Below are 17,598 nucleotides of genomic sequence, written 5' to 3'. Positions count from 1 at the left end.
GGAGTCAAGCTCACCAAAATTTTACTCAGCCGAGCTCACTCAAACACAGACTCGTGGGTCGGTCAGAGTCTGAGCGAGTCGACTCATGAGTCAGTTGGCCGATTATGGTCTAAAGCATGCACATTGTGTACCACAAATAATTTCCACAACTCGAAGCACGTTATACTCAATTTGGCTAAGCACCAAACATGGGTTGAACGATAGCACGTAACAAAAACACATGTCGCGTGCCGTTACGACATGCGGTAATGCGCAATGTCCCCTAATATTTATATATGCAGCGCCTGTATCCTCTCGTTAGATAAAATCAGAATACGTTGCATTGCAACGTACTTTGTAAAACAGTGGCATCATGTGCCGCGTCAACTTGAACTTTTTCTTCACTATGTTGTTAATTGTTAATTATGAATGGTAATATTACGGAAAATAAAAACGCAGACGACTGGACTGGTGAAACACACAGGACAAAGCGCACTGTCTTGTCTCTTTCACCCGTCCCGTCTCCTGTGCTGTTTGAATGGACGTAAGCTAACTAGCCCAGCTTTGAACCTTTGTGCAGCTTACTATTAATAATTTATCCTTTTATTTTCACTGCACAACACAAAGAAATAGGGGTTGCCTAGGCGCTCTTTACGGAAATCTCACCACAGTAACCCATTTATGACAGAACAGAAATTAATAACCAGAAATTTTGAACTGAAGAGTTGTTCAGCCACAAATGTGCTGCGAATAATGACCACTAAATGTGTCTTGCCATAAAAGAAAATTATGTTTCGAGAAAGAAGACAACTTAGCGTGCTGTTGTTTTTGTTCTCTTGAGGGAAACTTGAGCCTTGCTCTCTTCGTTTGATTCTTTCGCTTCACAGTGGTCGCAGCTGGCCTACTTCAGCAGCCTTTCTTTCACCCTGACCTACCTGCGTAAGTTGTCGTGGGCGTTCACGTTCTCATTACGAAAGGGCAAAAAAATAAACGACGTGAACGTCTTTGTGTTGTCTCGTTTCGTTTGTCTTGTGTCCATGTTCTCCACGCCTGCCTTTTTTTTTCATGCCCTGAGAAACGCGATTGAGCACTAACAAAACAGAAAAAAAAGAACACAACCAACGCTGTAGTACGTGCAGCTGCCTATAGCCTCTTACTTTTCGTCACGTATAACCTTCACGCGCAGATCGCGCATTCACTAGCAGCCGCTTGATCATTCATTGATTTTACACCTACCATGACAAACTATACCTTCTTTCAGCTTATACGTGTCAGTCATATTTTGCTTACCATTGCCTGCATGTGGGTTTGTTATTGCTTTGTATTCTTCTAATGGCACTTACCAAACAAACAGGTTCACGTGTCGATGTCTTCCTTCATTTGGTCACTTGTGCACGTACTAAAAAAGTTTGAATGAATTTATGAATAGCCCACGCATAACGAAATAGAGTATTATTATTGTGATTGTCATTGAAAACTCACAAGAGTATATAAGCTTTACACCAAATAACGAAGTTCTAGTAAAGATCCAATAGTACGTAGGTATTTATAAATCAGAAAATTACAATTGTCAGTATACTTATATTCTCATCAGCTCCCTACACTGTCGTTGTAATTCTGCAGTTTCAATCTGTAGTCTGAATAAGTCAGAATTTAAACTGTCTGTGTTCGTTGGTTGCTGGTGTCAGGAACATTGAATGATTTATGTATGCTCACTGTCCCTGTGTCTGCTGTAATTTCTTCCTAATTTCATCCTATCTATCGTTCATATTGCACTGTTGTTCTTCCGTGTCGACGTCATTCTTCTGTACAGGCGGGAACAAAATTTTCGAGCATCTGCGAGAGCATGCGAAACTGCATTTTTGCGCCCTCTGACGATGCAAACACGGAATTGGGCGGGTTGGCGGGCACACGAAAGGACGCGCTCGCACGTTGCTACGTCTGGACACCAGACGCTTGCTTCGTGAGAAGCCGCAAAGCTGCAGCTTGGCGCAGATCCAGCAATATTATTTCCGCACACGTGCAGTATGCCCTCTCGCTTATTTCGTTTGTACAATGTGTCCTTTACAGTGTACTTTATACCTGGTCTGCCATGTATGTATGTATGTATGTATGTATGTATGTATGTATGTATGTATGTATGTATGTATGTATGTATGTATGTATGTATGTATGTATGTATGTATGTATGTATGTATGTATGTAATAATAATAATAATATTTGGGGTTTTACGTGCCAAAACCACTTTCTGATTATGAGCACGCCGTAGTGGAGGACTCCGGAAATTTTGACCACCTGGGGTTCTTTAACGTGCACCTAAATCTAAGCACACGGGTGTTTTCGCATTTCGCCCCCATCGAAATGCGGCCGCCGTGGCCGGGATTCGATCCCGCGACCTCATGCTCAGCAGCCCAACACCATAGCCACTGAGCAACCACAGCGGGTATGTATGTATGTATGTATGCATGTGTGTATGTATGTGTGTATGTATGTGTGTATGTATGTGTGTGTGTATGCGTGCGTGTGCGTGTGCGTGCGTGTGTGCGTGTGGGCGTGTGCGTGTGTGTGTGTGTGTGTGTGTGTGTGTGTGTGTGTGTGTGTGTGTGTACGTACGTACGTACGTACGTACGTACTTACGTACATGCATGCATGCCGCTGTGCCCGTTCAATGTACAGCAATCGCCTTCGTGGTATATTTCAATAGCTTGTATTGTCCGATAAACAGTTAATGCATGTAAAGTCCTTGTCTGGCGCACCTAAGTACGCCAGTACCAAGGCCGAAAGGTCATTCCTGAGCACTGTAATAAGCCTGAGCACTGTATAATAATACTATTTGGGGTTTTACGTGCCAAAACCACTTTCTGATTATGAGGCACGCCGTAGTGGAGGACTCCGGAAATTTTGACCACCTGGGGTTCTTTAACGTGCACCTAAATCTAAGCACACCGGTGTTTTCGCATTTCGCCCCCATCGAAATGCGGCCGCCGTGGACGGGATTCGATCCCGCGACCTCGTGCTCAGCAGCCCAACACCATAGCCACTGAGCAACCACGGCGGGTAGAGCACTGTATAAAAGCGTCTCGAGTGCGAGATCAGTATATTGGTGACAGTCTTGCAACGTCGACTTTACCGAACGCATTCTCTCTTTCTCACATTAGGTCGGTAAATTTTGGCACCATCGGAGCAGCCATGGCTCACGAAATGACACTCGACATGGTGGACAAAGGTAATGTAGTCTCTGAAATCTAAAACGTCAGACGCGACGTCACACCTTGACGTTTGAACACGACCACTGTGCGTGACGCAGCGCTATGACGTCACGGCTCTCACAAAGGATCGTCGAGAAAATTAGTGTGTACGATTCGTCATAGGTTGGCGTATAATTGGACACTCACTCGCGCTCACTTACTGGTACTTTTTGTTGGGGTGCGCTCGCAGGCACGCACGCTCGCTCGTTCGATCACTCACTCACTCACTCACTCACTCACTCACTCACTCACTCACTCACTCACTCACTCACTCACTCACTCACTCACTCACTCACTCACTCACTCACTCACTCACTCACTCACTCACTCACTCACTCACTCAGTATGCCGACCTATGTGAACAGTGTGTTCAAATCATTCGCCCAGCAAATTCCTATACTCAAATCACACGTTGAGAACACAAGGTTAAAATCTTTACGCCGACTGTCACAGCAGGTTTGCAGCTCTTTTCTGATGCCGACGCCCAACTTTCTTTCGTAGCTTTATCAAAATAAGTCCTCAGAGATGCAGGGGAGCACGCATACTGTACAGTCGAACCCGGTATAATAAACAGGCTTACTCGACCGTTAAGGAAGAAACACTACTTCAACTTAGTCTCTCCGTTTTATGCATTGAAGCAAAGTACTGAAGGATCCTAAGTGAATGACAAAAGTAACTGCACCGCCAATGTATTTCTTCGCAAAGTTCGCGAATAAATATCTAGAAACTGTCGTCAAGGTAAATATACCTGGTAGCGAAGCTTCCATAGGAGCCCATACGTTCAAAACATGGCGGTCCATCGCCGGTTCATGGGGCTTAGCGACATCTGTATGTGGTGGGAATACTTCCGGCGGAAGAAAAAATAACGTGACGCCATGCCCGTTAAAAGCAGAAGTGACGTCATTTTGTTTTCGAAGGCGCAAAATTTGTTTTGTTGCTCTTCCTTTGTAGTTATATATTCAAATGCCTGCCATTCGACTTGATGGGCGTTTCGAGCTTTCAGCGTGGAAATCGATGCAGGAAAAGGCCAGCCGTACGGTTGTTGAAATCGCATCCCTGCACAGAACATACTTTCTTTGGAGGCCGACGAAAGCTTTAGGTATAGAGTGCTGATCCTATTGTCGGATGCCAAGCCCGTCGGCCAGCGCAGTCGCACGAAAACAACTTCACAATTATCTGGCGGTCGTAACTCACTACTTTTGACTGAACAGATTAAGAAGCAATGAAGCTACTGCGTCACCAAACTCAGACAAACTTCGACAAGCAAGAAAGCACAAATTGTGAGGGGGGCGTATTTCAGCAGGTTATATGAGTGGGCCTTTCTGCCTATTTCAAGACGTGCATTGCACTGCGAGTGATAGTGGGGTCAACGCCCCCTGTAGCGATGGGCGCTGAAAAGAAATGCATTTATTATTAATAATAAAATTAAACGTATTTTCTTAACTCATCACGAATATATAAAATTGACTAGGAATTTTATTTTCGTTGAATGAATCTAACTGTGTCTCGATTGAATTAAAAAACGCGTTTTTCTTTCCCAATGTTTGTTCCCTCCAAACATAGTCGCGCTTCAATCGCTTCTCCCATAACCCGTCATGCTGATGTCGGTGGCAATTTGTACTGAACCGCTTTTCGCCCGAAGCTTCGCGACCTATTTGAATCGACCTTGCTGTTGTCATCCTCGGGATTCGTTCTAACTGGATCCGCCTTGCGAACTCCCTCGCTACAATTTGTAAATTACAATATTTGCTGTAGCGTAATTAGCTAACACAATAATTAGTGCGTTCTTGATAATTATTGAACTGTGCATTTCGGCTCCTCGTGCAAATAATGTCCGCTTCATTGAGCAGTCCGACTCAACGATTAAAATTGTGCTATCTGCCACAGGGGACTTTAAAAAAAATTAATGTCTTCGCAGGAACACCGGCATAGCTATATATGAAGACTAGAGAAATCTGCCTAGCGATCGAAGGCGTTGCCTTCCATGTGTGAAACAGCAGAATTGCATCACTGCATATATTTCTCTGCCATCCCCGAGTATGTTTTGGCATGGAGGAATCACAGAAATCATGAGTGAGCATTGCCTCCCGCATCCAAGGCTTCACAAGGTTATGCAGATTATGGCCTCTCAATGAGGCCATCCTGCCCCTTAGCATTTTTTTTTGCTCCCGCTGAGAGTCGGCCCATCACGTGACTTCGCGTTCGGTGGGCTTGGCCAAGCGCACTTGGTTTCCGGCAGGTTTTGATCGATGTCCACTTGTGCGTGTGCTTCGTCAACCGCTATGGGTCCATTTTTTCCCCCAACAACGTTCGCGCAAACTAAGTCGTTTATATTGCAACGTGTAAGTTTATCGTCTTCGTTGCAACTTGCTAGTGTCCCCTGCTACGCATCCCCTGATATCTTGTTTTCCCGCATAGCCCCGTCTCCGTGCGGCGTCGCCGCGTGGGCCGCGGTGGTCGGAGTGGTACAAGCGCGGTGCGAGAGATGGCGCGAGTGTCGCGTCACTGCGGCGTTACTCGGGCGCCGAGGGACAAGGCGCTCTCTCTCTTGGGGGTCGGGAAGCAAGCGGGATGGACGTGCCGTGCCGCGCCGACCCATGCTTCTGCGAGACCGTCTCGCGTGGCTACCTTGGAACGCGCCGCCATTCGCGTGACAGTACGAGCGAACGACCAGGCGTTTGGATCCAGCATGGGGCGAACATATTCGCTCGCTTCCGGTCGCGGTGAGTCGGACTTCTAGATTTGTCGCGCGCCCATCGGCATGTTTTGTGGATAGCAACTCGGCTAGCAGGCATTGATCTATGAAAGGTGCAATAAATGCCCTTGTGATTGTTTGCACTACTGTCTGTCGTTCCTTTGTCCCAAGAGCACGGGAGGAGAATCCCACACAGTATAGAAACGTTTTTCATACAGTGGCTTGACGAACGCCAGAACATCGTTGACGAGTGAAATGAGGTTGACTCGGCGAGCAGGCACAACCACAGCGATTCATTTACATCCACAGTGGCAAGGTACCATAGGACGAGCGGGAAGCATCACATGCGAGCAAAGCGTGGGTGACGAACTGCAGTGAGCAACTCAGTGCATTGATTGAGAGTAAAAGGGAGACTGTTTTGCAGTACCAAGCGAACCATGTTGAAATAAATTTTATTTTTCCGAAATTTGAGGAACAACGTAGCAGAGATAAGTGCGAGAGCATATCTTAAACTTGGTCAATTCAATTCGAGTCAATGCTTTGTTTTAATTTTTCGGTGAAAGCCAGGAGCGGCCACGAGGAGCTACTACACTGAGTAAGTAGCTTGACGGGGTGACCACGCCCTCAAAATGACAGCAACGGACAGTTGGCAGAAGGAGCTTAGGGAAATACGCTCTAAAATGTTTCAAATATGGTTGAAAACTTCTAGAACACAAATATGGGAAGGAAAACTTTGCGTCTGATAAGTAATCAGAGCCAATTCTGCCACAGCCTCTGCACAAATAGGCAGTAATGATACAATGCAATAAGTTAGCATCTAAAACGGAGGTTAAGTACTTGGACAAAGAAGAAAACGAAAACGATAATTCCTAGCTCGAAGGTCCATCATCATCATCAGCCTGGTTACGCCCACTGCAGGGCAAAGGCCTCTCCCATACTTCTCCAACAACCCCGGTAATGTACTAATTGTGGCCATGTTGTCCCTGCAAACTTCTTAATCTCATCCGCCCACCTAACTTTCTGCCGCCCCCTGCTACGCTTCCCTTCCCTTGGAATCCAGTCCGTAACCCTTAATGGGCATCGGTTATCTTCCCTCTTCATTACATGTCCTGCCCATGCCCATTTCTTTTTATTGATTTCAACTAAGATGTCATTAACTCGCGTTTGTTCCCTCACCCAATCTGCTCTTTTCTTATCCCTTAACGTTACACCCATCATTCTTCTTTCTCGAAGGTTAGAATGTTAGAATTGGATACCAGACCTCTGTGCTGGTAATTTGTTAGGTACCTCGCCCTTTTCTACGGCGTTGCGTGCAAAGCCTAATGGAACAAAAGAATAGTTTTGGCGTGGCGTTCTAAGCTGACGAACAAGCTCGACTCGCAGGCTTGCATTACGACGCTCATGGAATGGAAACCAAGTGGTGGACCAACTACACCGGGGCAGCGTTCTTTGAAAAGGCTGACTGTTTTTTGAAGCAGTACGGAAACATCGTCGACCCTCTGGCCAACATGACGGTACGATGCCTGGACACTGTTCACGACAATTCTACCGCACGAATACACGCAGGAAGCAGGCGGATCACTGAATCATGAACAAACAAAAAAGCAAGACGCCGTTTCTTTTTTCAGAACATATCGTGCATTTGTGTAGAGTGCGAAAATTATTACGATGTTTGAGACAAAAAGTAAACGTATGAAAAAAAAAACTTCATCAGGCGAATGCTGAGGGAATGTTGAACACATGTTGAGCGAATGTTGAGCGTATGTCACTACTGTAGCGCACAATCCGCTCATGTTTCGAATCCTTTGAAAACGAGAATATTCTCCGAATGTCTCAATTTAAATTTAAATTTCATTGAGAAATATCAAAATAGATAGTGACACGTGCATGAGGAATGCCCATAAGTGAAAATTGCAAGCGGGACTTGCTACGAATTAACAGACATTAAATAAGCACAGGAATAATGGAAGCCTAACGCGTATATAAATGATATGAAAATAAAGGAGAAACGTGTGTGTAGAAGCGACTAAATATGCATGTAAGCATTATATCATGCTAAAATAAAGGAAAGAGTTACAGGAAGGAAGCACGAAAAAAATTATTTGTGGAAAAACAGATCTGGTAGTTGATACATTAACGCCGTAAAACGTTTTGTGGCGTGAGAGTAAACCCATGAGTCATGAATTATGACAGATTGCTTTAAAGACTTTCAAAATGTACCTTGTGGAAAGATAAGCCGCTAACTTTGGAGAAAACATTAGAAACTAGCGCATATGCTGCATCAGTAATATTTACTTAGAGCGCTAAAACACGAAGGACGTAGAAAAAGAAACACACACCACACGCGCTCGTGTCCTTCGTGTATTTAGCTCTAACTTTTTATTATTATACGTTACCAACCAGCCTACCTATCCATCCATGATGTATCAGGCCAGTTGGCCTAATTACCAAAATAAGGCAATAGATGATGAGCTATACTACGAAAAGAACAACAACAAAACAGGACACCAACTGCAAAGTGAAACGTGAATCATGAGCTTTGTGAACGTATTCAAAGACCTGTTGTTCCTCCTTCCCTGATCGCGTCTATTTAAATTTCAGCTCAATGCAACTAGTACCTACGTTCAAGACATTGCTGACAACGCCGCAGTTCAAACCGCATTCCACGTGAGTGATTTTTTTGTTCATTAACTTTATTTGCCTCGAATTAAAAAAAATGCAGGGTTTTACGTGCCAATACCACGATCTGATTGTGAGGCACGTAGTGGGGGGGGGGGGGGAGGGGGGACTGCTGATTACTTTTGACCACCACGGGGCTCTTTAACGTGCACCCAACGCACGACACCTGGACGTTTCGGCGTTTCGCCCCCATCGAAATGAGGCCGCCGCGACTGGGATTCGATGCCGCGACCTCGCGCCTTGCAGCGCAGCCGCCAAAAGCGCTAAGCAATCCTGCTTAGTGCCTCGATGAAAACGTGTTTTGCGTTTCAGCATTTATTGAAGGCACATGGCGGGGTATTTCTTCCTTTTTATCGCCGAGAAAAAAATTCGTCTGTTGAAGTGACAGAGTGCGTGTCTAGCAATTTCGGACGTCCCCCTGCGGCTCTCCGTCAAATTTCACCACAGTGCACCGACGTAACACTCAACGGGCAGCGTTGAGTGTTACGCTTGGATACTGGGGCATTCTTCTTATATGTATATATATATATATATATATATATATATATATATATATATATATATATATATATATATATATATATATATATATATATATAAGAAGAATGCCCCAGAATTTAAACAACGTTTAGTTAGCAACGTCGAGAGGGCACACCTTTCCCTTTCCAGTAGCATGCATATTTACACTTAGGTGTGATTTCCCTGCTGCGCAAAAAAAATACGCTCGTACGCTGCACAATATTAATCCGGACTCCTTCACTGCGCTGTCCCCCATAACCCACTGTGTAGAGTTTCTTTTTTTAAATAGTTGGATATGAACCAGCAAATTACGGACGCGTAAAGAGCTCGGTATCCCAGTTCTTGTTTCACTTTCAGGCATACCTGGCTTCATCTGAGGGCAAACCGAAGGTGTCGTTGCCGGGCCTCGAAAACTTCTCTCCAGAGCAGTTGTTTTTTCTTTCCCATGCCTCGGTAAGTATGAATAGTTCTTGAGGTGGAAAACTGCGGTACTTCAACGAGTTCTCTTAGTGCGAAACAGCGCAAAATTGGCTTGCCTAAAATGACATCTCGTAATGCGTGTACCACTGCTGCGCATGCGCATCGATGCACCTATGGGGCAATGTTATGACAATTTCGCCCGAGGACTCGTCAACCGGGCAGTGAGCCAACCGATCCTGCGAGGGGCAAAAGAGCGCATGATAACCTACCACGAAATTACGCAATACTATAAAAACGAAAGACTCGAATACCCACCCCCTGACGATTCCTTAACCAAAAACCAGCGGGCGACGTGGAGGCAACTCCAAACGCACACCTTCCCCAACCCGTACAAACTATCCGCAGTCTATCCAGGGACAAACTCCCCCGAATGTACGCTATGCGAGGCCGACAAAGCCGATTTAGCACACATCTTGCACGGACGCCCTGAGCTCAAACCTAGAGCCGAATGGCAGCTATCCAACCGAGAGCAGTGGGAGGCTGCGGTGACCAGCTCGGAACCCGCGGTTCAACTGCAGGCCGTGGCCTGGGCTTTAGGAGTCGCCGAAAGACACGGTGTGACGGCCACCCCACGAAGCCATCATGACTTCCCACATCTAATCTCATAAATCATTTTCTGTTGACGAATTAAAGTTTTTACCACCACCACCACCACTACAGTAGGCGTCGGTTCCTGTGAAACGACAAAGTTACGTGTGCAGTGAAGAAAAGCGTATTAAGTTTTGATTGATGTCCAGTAAAGGCACTGCAATGACGTTACCACATATTTGAGGTCACCATATATATAAAGGGAAAACGAGACATCCACCCAATCGTCGCAATCGCTACAAAGGAAACCCATGCGGGTTCCTCGATAGAAAAGCATCGCAGTTGAAGAAAAATTCGTCCTCGTCCGGGACTCGAACCCGGGACCACCGCCTTTCCGGGGCACCTGATCTACCATCTGGGCTAACCAGGCAGCTAGCAGATGGCAGGGCGAAGTCGAATTTATAAACAACTCGAGGCAAAGGCAGGAGTTTGACGTAATAGTTCTGCGGAAACCCGCAAGGTGGAGAGAAGCACTTAAAGAAAAATGAGACATCCACCCAATCGTAGCAGTTGCTACCATTGGGTGGGCGTCTCATTTTCTCTTTATTAGTTGCTTTTTTACACCTCGCTAGTTTCCGCAGAACTATTACGTCAGCGTTACCATATGTATATTCGAATATAAACCGATAGTCTCTTTAAACTTGTATGAGTTACGAAACTGCTGTTAGGCAGGCTTGGATTCTAAGATTTCGTCCGAAAGTCACCGAAAGATGGCACGCCGCCGACGCCACCGACCAAAGGACAGTGGTGTAGCCATTACGATCCACTTCGGCAGCCGTATACATGAAGCACGGCACTCCATTTGTGAGGATGATTCACTAATTCTCAGCATCGCACCAGTTCTGTGGAATGCGCTCATGAATTGCGCGACGAAACGCATTCGTGTTCTAGTTACACGCGTACTTCAATGCATAAGAATTAGCTTTGTTGCTAAAACGCTAGTGTGAGGAACAAAAGTGCATTTAGCTACAAGTTTAACGGCGTCTATCTCTCAAAATCGGTCATAGCTTCAAAGTTCGCTCCAAGAGGACAGGCCTTGAGGACTCATCGACGACAATTCGTAATTCGCGATATGAGTCGTTTAGAAATTAGTCAACAAGCTAATTATTGAATCTTGTTAATTGTTAAATTATGCATTTCTGTTTCTTGTGCAAATAATTTATGCGTCTTCGAGCAAGGCAGATCAATCTCAATCACTAGAATAGTTCCATCTGCCACACACACACACACGACTAAAAGATTACTGCAGAAACCACCAGTGGGACTTCACAGACAGTGCGTAGAAGCATTCTTTTCTTTCCAGTAGCTAATCTTTATATATATATATACATACATACATATATATATATATATATATATATATATATATACATACATACATATATATATATATATATATATATATATATATATATATATATATATATATATATATATATATATATATATATATATATATATATATATATATGAAGTACTTCGAGTGGCCAGTCGAGCGGCAATTTGGTATTTTTTCATGCTTGTAAAAAAAAAGCTTTTATGTAGTACGTATTGAGAAACAGAAAGCTGTGTGGGGAGTTTTCCATGTTGCTATACAATGTTCTCATTAACACTTTTCATCTAATTATAACGTTTAAGAAATTCGTTAATTAATTAAGACTAATGTAATTAGACGGAATGCAACAAGAAGAATCTGAGTTTCTCGAAGCGCCGGCAAAACAACACTACCTTGAAGTATGGTTCTTTGCGCTAGTTGTTAGACGAAAGTTAGCGCCCGCCCCGTTGTCTCACACTTATCCGTGTCTTCCAGCGCTATGACCCCCGTTGCTGCAACATCACCTTGGTTCCGTCCAGCTACGTGGCATGTGCACATTGCTAAAGTATGGCTCAAGTGGGACACCCGGCATACACCCCCACATGTGACTGCATGCATATGCACAGCGTATACCGTATCATGCGTTACAGATGGACGGACACATTTCCTAGGGAAGTAGGCCTATACTGCTTACACGCGGTATATGAAAAATATTGATCATAATAAAATACCACTTTAGCAAATAGTGAGGCACTCTTGTGCCACCAATCCGTAATTAGTTAACCAAAGAAAAAAATTATTGTACACAACGCCAAAACGCCTGCGTATAAATTCATTTAGGTTGCTTTAAGCATGCCGTATGTGTAATATCGTGGAAATTTTTCTTTAGTAGGGAAGGTTTGGTTGGGGCCGAACTCTGGTATCCATAAATATGTAAATAATGAACTAATGCGAATAAGAGTTAGTGAACTTGGTGCGCAAATAAGTTTGATACGCAAGTTATCTCGTTATTTCATACTTTCTTTTTCATTCACAGCTGCAGTGTACATTTGAAAGTGCAGAACGAAATAAGGAAATAATAAAGAAGGATCACCGATCTCCGACACGATACAGGTGAGCCGTCCACGTCAGCACTTGAAACATGCACTTACCCCCGTATTCAGAAATGCAACTTAAGTTGAAGCCCATGCTTGACTTGAACCGAGTGACGCCTATCGGGAACGCGCCGAAGGAAACGCAGTGAGCGTCTTTGGGCACGTTAACGCCAGGCGTCATCTAAATCAAGTCAAGCATGTGCTTCGACTTAAGTTGCATTTCTGCATACGGGGGTTAGCATGACAATTTTGTTCTCTGCAGCGTCAGTACGCAATATTTGGTAACTACTCCGCATCAGATGAGCCTCAGAGCTTAAGTTTAGCGTCGAATGTGTGTGAATTATTTGAACTGCAAACGCAGTTGAAAAGGTGGATAAAGTTGAACATCTGGGAAGTTATTTTATTGGCCGGCTTGCTCAAAAACAATTATTGCTACATAGATTATAGGACGGCAACATTAGGCAATATGGGAGCATTCCGGCGGTATAAAGTTTTCGCGTGGGGATTGAGTTAAATGTTAGAAAAAGAATTATGCGAATCGAACGCTCATCCTGGAATCTATGTGAAGTGAAGCCATCATGAAGCGGTACATGAAATGCTCTAAATTTAGCCATTTCATTCTTGTTTCTTTGGCATAACAGAAACTGGCTATGTACTTTGACAACTTTTATATTGTTTTGTATAGTTTTTGATTTCCTCTTGTTTACTTTGAATGCGCCGCCCGCTTCTTCTCCAGTGCCCCGTTGTGGTTGTGTACTACAATATGTGTAATAAACTCGGGCCATTTCCCATAAGCAACTGAGCACCATCTATTCGTACATCCTACATTTATAACCGGCGATTCCTTGTGCTCTGGCAACAATGCGCGAACACATTTCGCATGGTTCTGTCTGAGACACTCGAGTGTATCCCTTCCCTGTCATCCCATGCCTAGAAATTTCTCCGCCATTAATCGGTATGGCGGGCGACGTTCAGGTACAGTGCCTAGAATTACATTCCCCATTCTAAACGAGAAGAAAGGGGGTTAACCGAGGGACCCGAGTTTTATTAGTCGTGTCATGAGAAGCCAACAAACACTGACACCAAGGGCAACATAAGGGAAATTACTTGTGCTTAATAAATGAAATAAAGAAACGATAACTTCTTTGAAATTAAAGTGGATGAAAAAACAACTTGCCGCAGATGGGGAACGATCCCACAACCTTCGCATGCGAACGTTATGGGGTCGATCCCACTTTGTTGTGGATCGAATACATTTTGGTTGTGGATCGATCCCACCGAAGGTTGTGGGACCATTTTGGTTGTGGATCGATCCCACCGAAGGTTGTGGGATCGTTCCCCACCCGCGTCAAGTTGTTTTTTCACCCACTTTCATTTCCGTTAATTTATAGTTTCTTTATTTCATTTATTAGGCTCAAGTAATTTCCCCTATGTTGTCTTTGGTGTCAGTGTGTGTTGGCTGTTCATGATATTCCCCATTCTAGCCACTGTAGTTCAAGCGCATGGGGCGAAGAACAAGGCTAGTAAGAGGGCCCGTAGATAAATGGGCATGCGAAGCAGTGACAGGACGGGAACACACGTCACATGCATAAAAAAAATATTTGGCGTTAGGATGGATAGCTGGGCGCGTTGGTTGAGCACGATCTGTTGTGAGAGGCTCGAAGACTACGGCGGACAAAGAGAGGAGCGCCCTGTGTGTAAGTTTCTCTCATTTTGTTCGTCGTCGTCTTTGAGCTTTTCACATCAGATCAAATATTTGACAGCCCGTGAGGAAAACGCTAGCTTATGCTTCGCACTCGACGATGATGGGTGATTGCTTTACTAGATAGGTAAATTTTTAATAGGTTTGTGAACGCATGACATTGTTTCTTCTTCACCCTCGTATATTGACACCGCCTTTGCTATATTAAGTTCATTAGAATGCACAAATCACTCCAGAGAATGATTAAACATGTGTGAGAAGTGCACAGCGAATATACCTATATTGTCTTTAATCATTCTAACAGTAATTTTATTAGTTCCCGCAGCTTCGCTAAGTGAGAGGGTGCAAACAACAACTATTAGTTCCTCAAACTCAATGGGGGTCATGACAAAACTATTTACAATAAATGTTGGTCGTGCCTTACGACAAGCAAATGGGTTCAGTTGTCTTGCGAGGAGCAGTCCTATATTTACACAGTAGTCAATGGCAGTCAAGTCATCGACTGTATTTTGCTCAATCAAACTTGGCAGGAGCCTGCTTTCCTGAGCGAAAGCCGACAACATCGCTGACAACATCTCACATCCTCTTGTCGTTGCCCACCGCTTGCTCGGTTAGAGAATGGCAGTATCCTCATTTCGTTGTCCTTGTTAAGGAAGCAGTGTAGTTTCTTTGAAGCAAGAGCTCCTTCGTGACAGCTGGCGCTTTGAGGCGCTTTGTTAGACTGTATTGGCTTCGGGATCGCATTGTGGATTGCATCGCATTGGATCAGTCCGCATTTTGTGTCACACTGGTACCTATAAAGTGTGCGCAGTCTGAATATAATGTCCTCGGGTTAAAAAAAAACGGCAAGTCGAAAACGTCGTGTCAGCATTCTTCTTTAAGGGTGGTCCTTCCTGCATTTGCTCAGGCAACAATTCTATAATCCAGTATTTTTTTTTCAGGGTCAACGTGCCACTAATGAACCTGGAGGAGTTTTCGGCAGCTTTTCAATGCGCACCGGGCTCACCAATGCGCTTGGCAGACGGCAAGAGATGCGCCATCCTTTAGGAATGCCCGACATAAAGCCAAGGACGTATGCACGTAGCAGTGTGGATGCTACGGATTTTCTGCACGTTTAACCGCCGCTGCTTTAGTGCAAAGTCAAGTTAATAAACGGGTTGTACTCATCCAGCGCCCTTGAAGCAGATGAATTACATTATTTGATTTTTGAATGCGTACATATCGAATACGAAAGTTCCTTTTTGAAGTCGTCGTTGGGTTTAGCCTCCAACGTTTCTTTTTTGTAAAAAAGTAGACGAACTACATTTTTAAAAGGCAAAAGCCTTCAATGGCTCGTGCGATGAAAGAAGTCCGATGTCCGGTGCTACGCCGGCCGGCGGTATGGCACCGTAATTCACAGGGACTCGGACCCACGACCTCTGGTGGGAGGCGAAGCCGCCACTTTTGGTGTTAATTAGTGCGAAGTTAACTAAGGCAAAGTTAACCAAGACATAAATAATTAATACACTCGGACCCACGACCTTTTGTGGGAGAAAAGAATAGGAAGCAACGCATTCGGATGAAAAATGTCACGTAATGAATGTCTCGTGAGAGCGCAGGCTTTCGCCTTTCATCCCCGGCAGCGTATGCTAATGTGACTGTCAACTTTTCCACTTTATTGGCAAGCAGAAACCGAATGCTGTAAACAAGACACCCTAATACGCATTTCGTCGCCCGAAGCAAACATGCATGCCGTCACCTGTTACGAAATATGCGCCATCATTTGAAGAAACGAAATGAGCTTCCGTTTTTTGACGTGATCAAAGGTAATTTGTGCCCTCGTCCGAGCGCACGAAAGTAAGGCGGCCACCAAAGGCTTTCGGTTGAAATATAAATTTGTGAGCTGAAACGGCGTCTCACCGGAAATCGTGGCACAAAGGTCGCTGCGGAATGAACCTCGGCTAAATGAGGCACGCGTTTGGCCTCGCGTGCACTTAATAGCAAAATTCCGTTATTTACGCTGTATATGGCTGTTTCGTGTCTGATTTATGGAACGCTCGGCGAGCGGCCAAACCACGAACCATGAGATCATTTCTTGCCTCTTTATGCCAGTTTAGAGTGTCCCCTATTGCTTTTTCTACTTTCTCGTCTCTCCTGTTACATTTCTTTTCGTATTATCTACTATTTACAAATTATCGCCCGATTTCTTTCATTGCAGCAGCAGTTCAAACGCTCGAAGCTGTCGCTGTGGTTTGTCTGATGTGCCTCCCATGTCCGTGTCGTTGTGCCTGCCCTACAACACCCATATAGATACTCTCATCGAAACTGGTTTTGTTGTGTTCGTCCGTTCCCCAACTCATTATAGCTACGCTTTCGTCATCAGGTTATAGCAATTCCTCATAAACTTCTCACTATATCCATAAGACAAAAAATTACGGCAGAACTCATCTCACGATGATTGTCGTCGGTATAATGCGAGTAGCAATCGAGCAGTGTAGCGACCGAAGCATATTCCTGAAGTCATGTTTATTTCACACGTTTAGTGGTGATTATGAGACCTTTCCTGCTTCGGCTACATGCCACATACTCCGACATCGTCCCGCTTTGCTATGCCACTCGCTTGCCAAGGTCAAACGTCAGCGTGGAATGGCACGACGCCGACTGTGTGACGCCGACGCGATGACGACGGAATGAGGAAGGAATGACGTCGATCGAACGACAGACCCGTACGATGACCATACTAGGAGAATGCCAGCAAACTCGAAAGCAAAAAAAAAAAAATCGAGAAGCAGACGTAGACAAAGCGACAGCCACCTTCCTGCCGCTTTGTCTGTGTCTGCTTCTCGATTTTTTTCTACTTTCAAGTTTGCTGGCATTCTCCAAGTATAACCGTGTACCAACTAGCCCAACGAGTCACTCTCATGAGCGTGTGATGACGACGGCATGAATACAATGAGACGTAGATTCCGAAACTATAGCGATGGAATGACGACGATAACGTCATGATGACGTCATGAGGACAATGAGATGACGACGGCAGTATGAGGGCAATCGGATGAAGAAGCGAGAGTGGCGACGATCACACGACCAAGACGGTACGGCGACGACTTTGTGACAACGCGTACATGGTAGGGTCTGTGTGACGACTACGCGATAGATACGACGGTACGGCAACAAAGGCGTAATCACGATTGAATGACGACCGTACGATTACGATAAAATGACACATAAGGGATGATGCCGAGGGATCGACGAAAGTGCTATGACAACAATGCTAGGACAACAATAGGAAGAAGATACTCAAGTGACGATGACGGGT

The 17,598-nt window shown here is 44.8% G+C and overlaps 2 protein-coding genes across 2 annotated transcripts in view; one reads left to right on the top strand and one right to left on the bottom strand.

Moving 5' to 3' along the window:
* The window catches only part of LOC139050455 (neprilysin-1-like), a 45,672-nt gene extending 30,206 nt beyond the window's left edge, over positions 1–15,466 (top strand). Inside the window, exons 15-21 of the mRNA XM_070526856.1 lie at positions 867–918; positions 3,139–3,206; positions 7,307–7,437; positions 8,525–8,590; positions 9,479–9,574; positions 12,541–12,617; positions 15,242–15,466. Coding sequence (XP_070382957.1) covers positions 867–918; positions 3,139–3,206; positions 7,307–7,437; positions 8,525–8,590; positions 9,479–9,574; positions 12,541–12,617; positions 15,242–15,347 — 596 coding nt within the window. The 3' untranslated portion in view covers positions 15,348–15,466. The remainder of the gene's footprint in view (positions 1–866; positions 919–3,138; positions 3,207–7,306; positions 7,438–8,524; positions 8,591–9,478; positions 9,575–12,540; positions 12,618–15,241) is intronic.
* The window catches only part of Pus10 (Pseudouridine synthase 10), a 192,568-nt gene that overhangs the window by 148,939 nt on the left and 26,031 nt on the right, over positions 1–17,598 (bottom strand). The gene's annotated exons all lie outside the window — the stretch shown is intronic.

This window comes from Dermacentor albipictus, chromosome 10 (assembly GCF_038994185.2).
Source record: "Dermacentor albipictus isolate Rhodes 1998 colony chromosome 10, USDA_Dalb.pri_finalv2, whole genome shotgun sequence".
Lineage (NCBI taxonomy): Eukaryota > Metazoa > Arthropoda > Arachnida > Ixodida > Ixodidae > Dermacentor > Dermacentor albipictus.
This window is presented reverse-complemented; position numbering and strand designations above follow the sequence as displayed.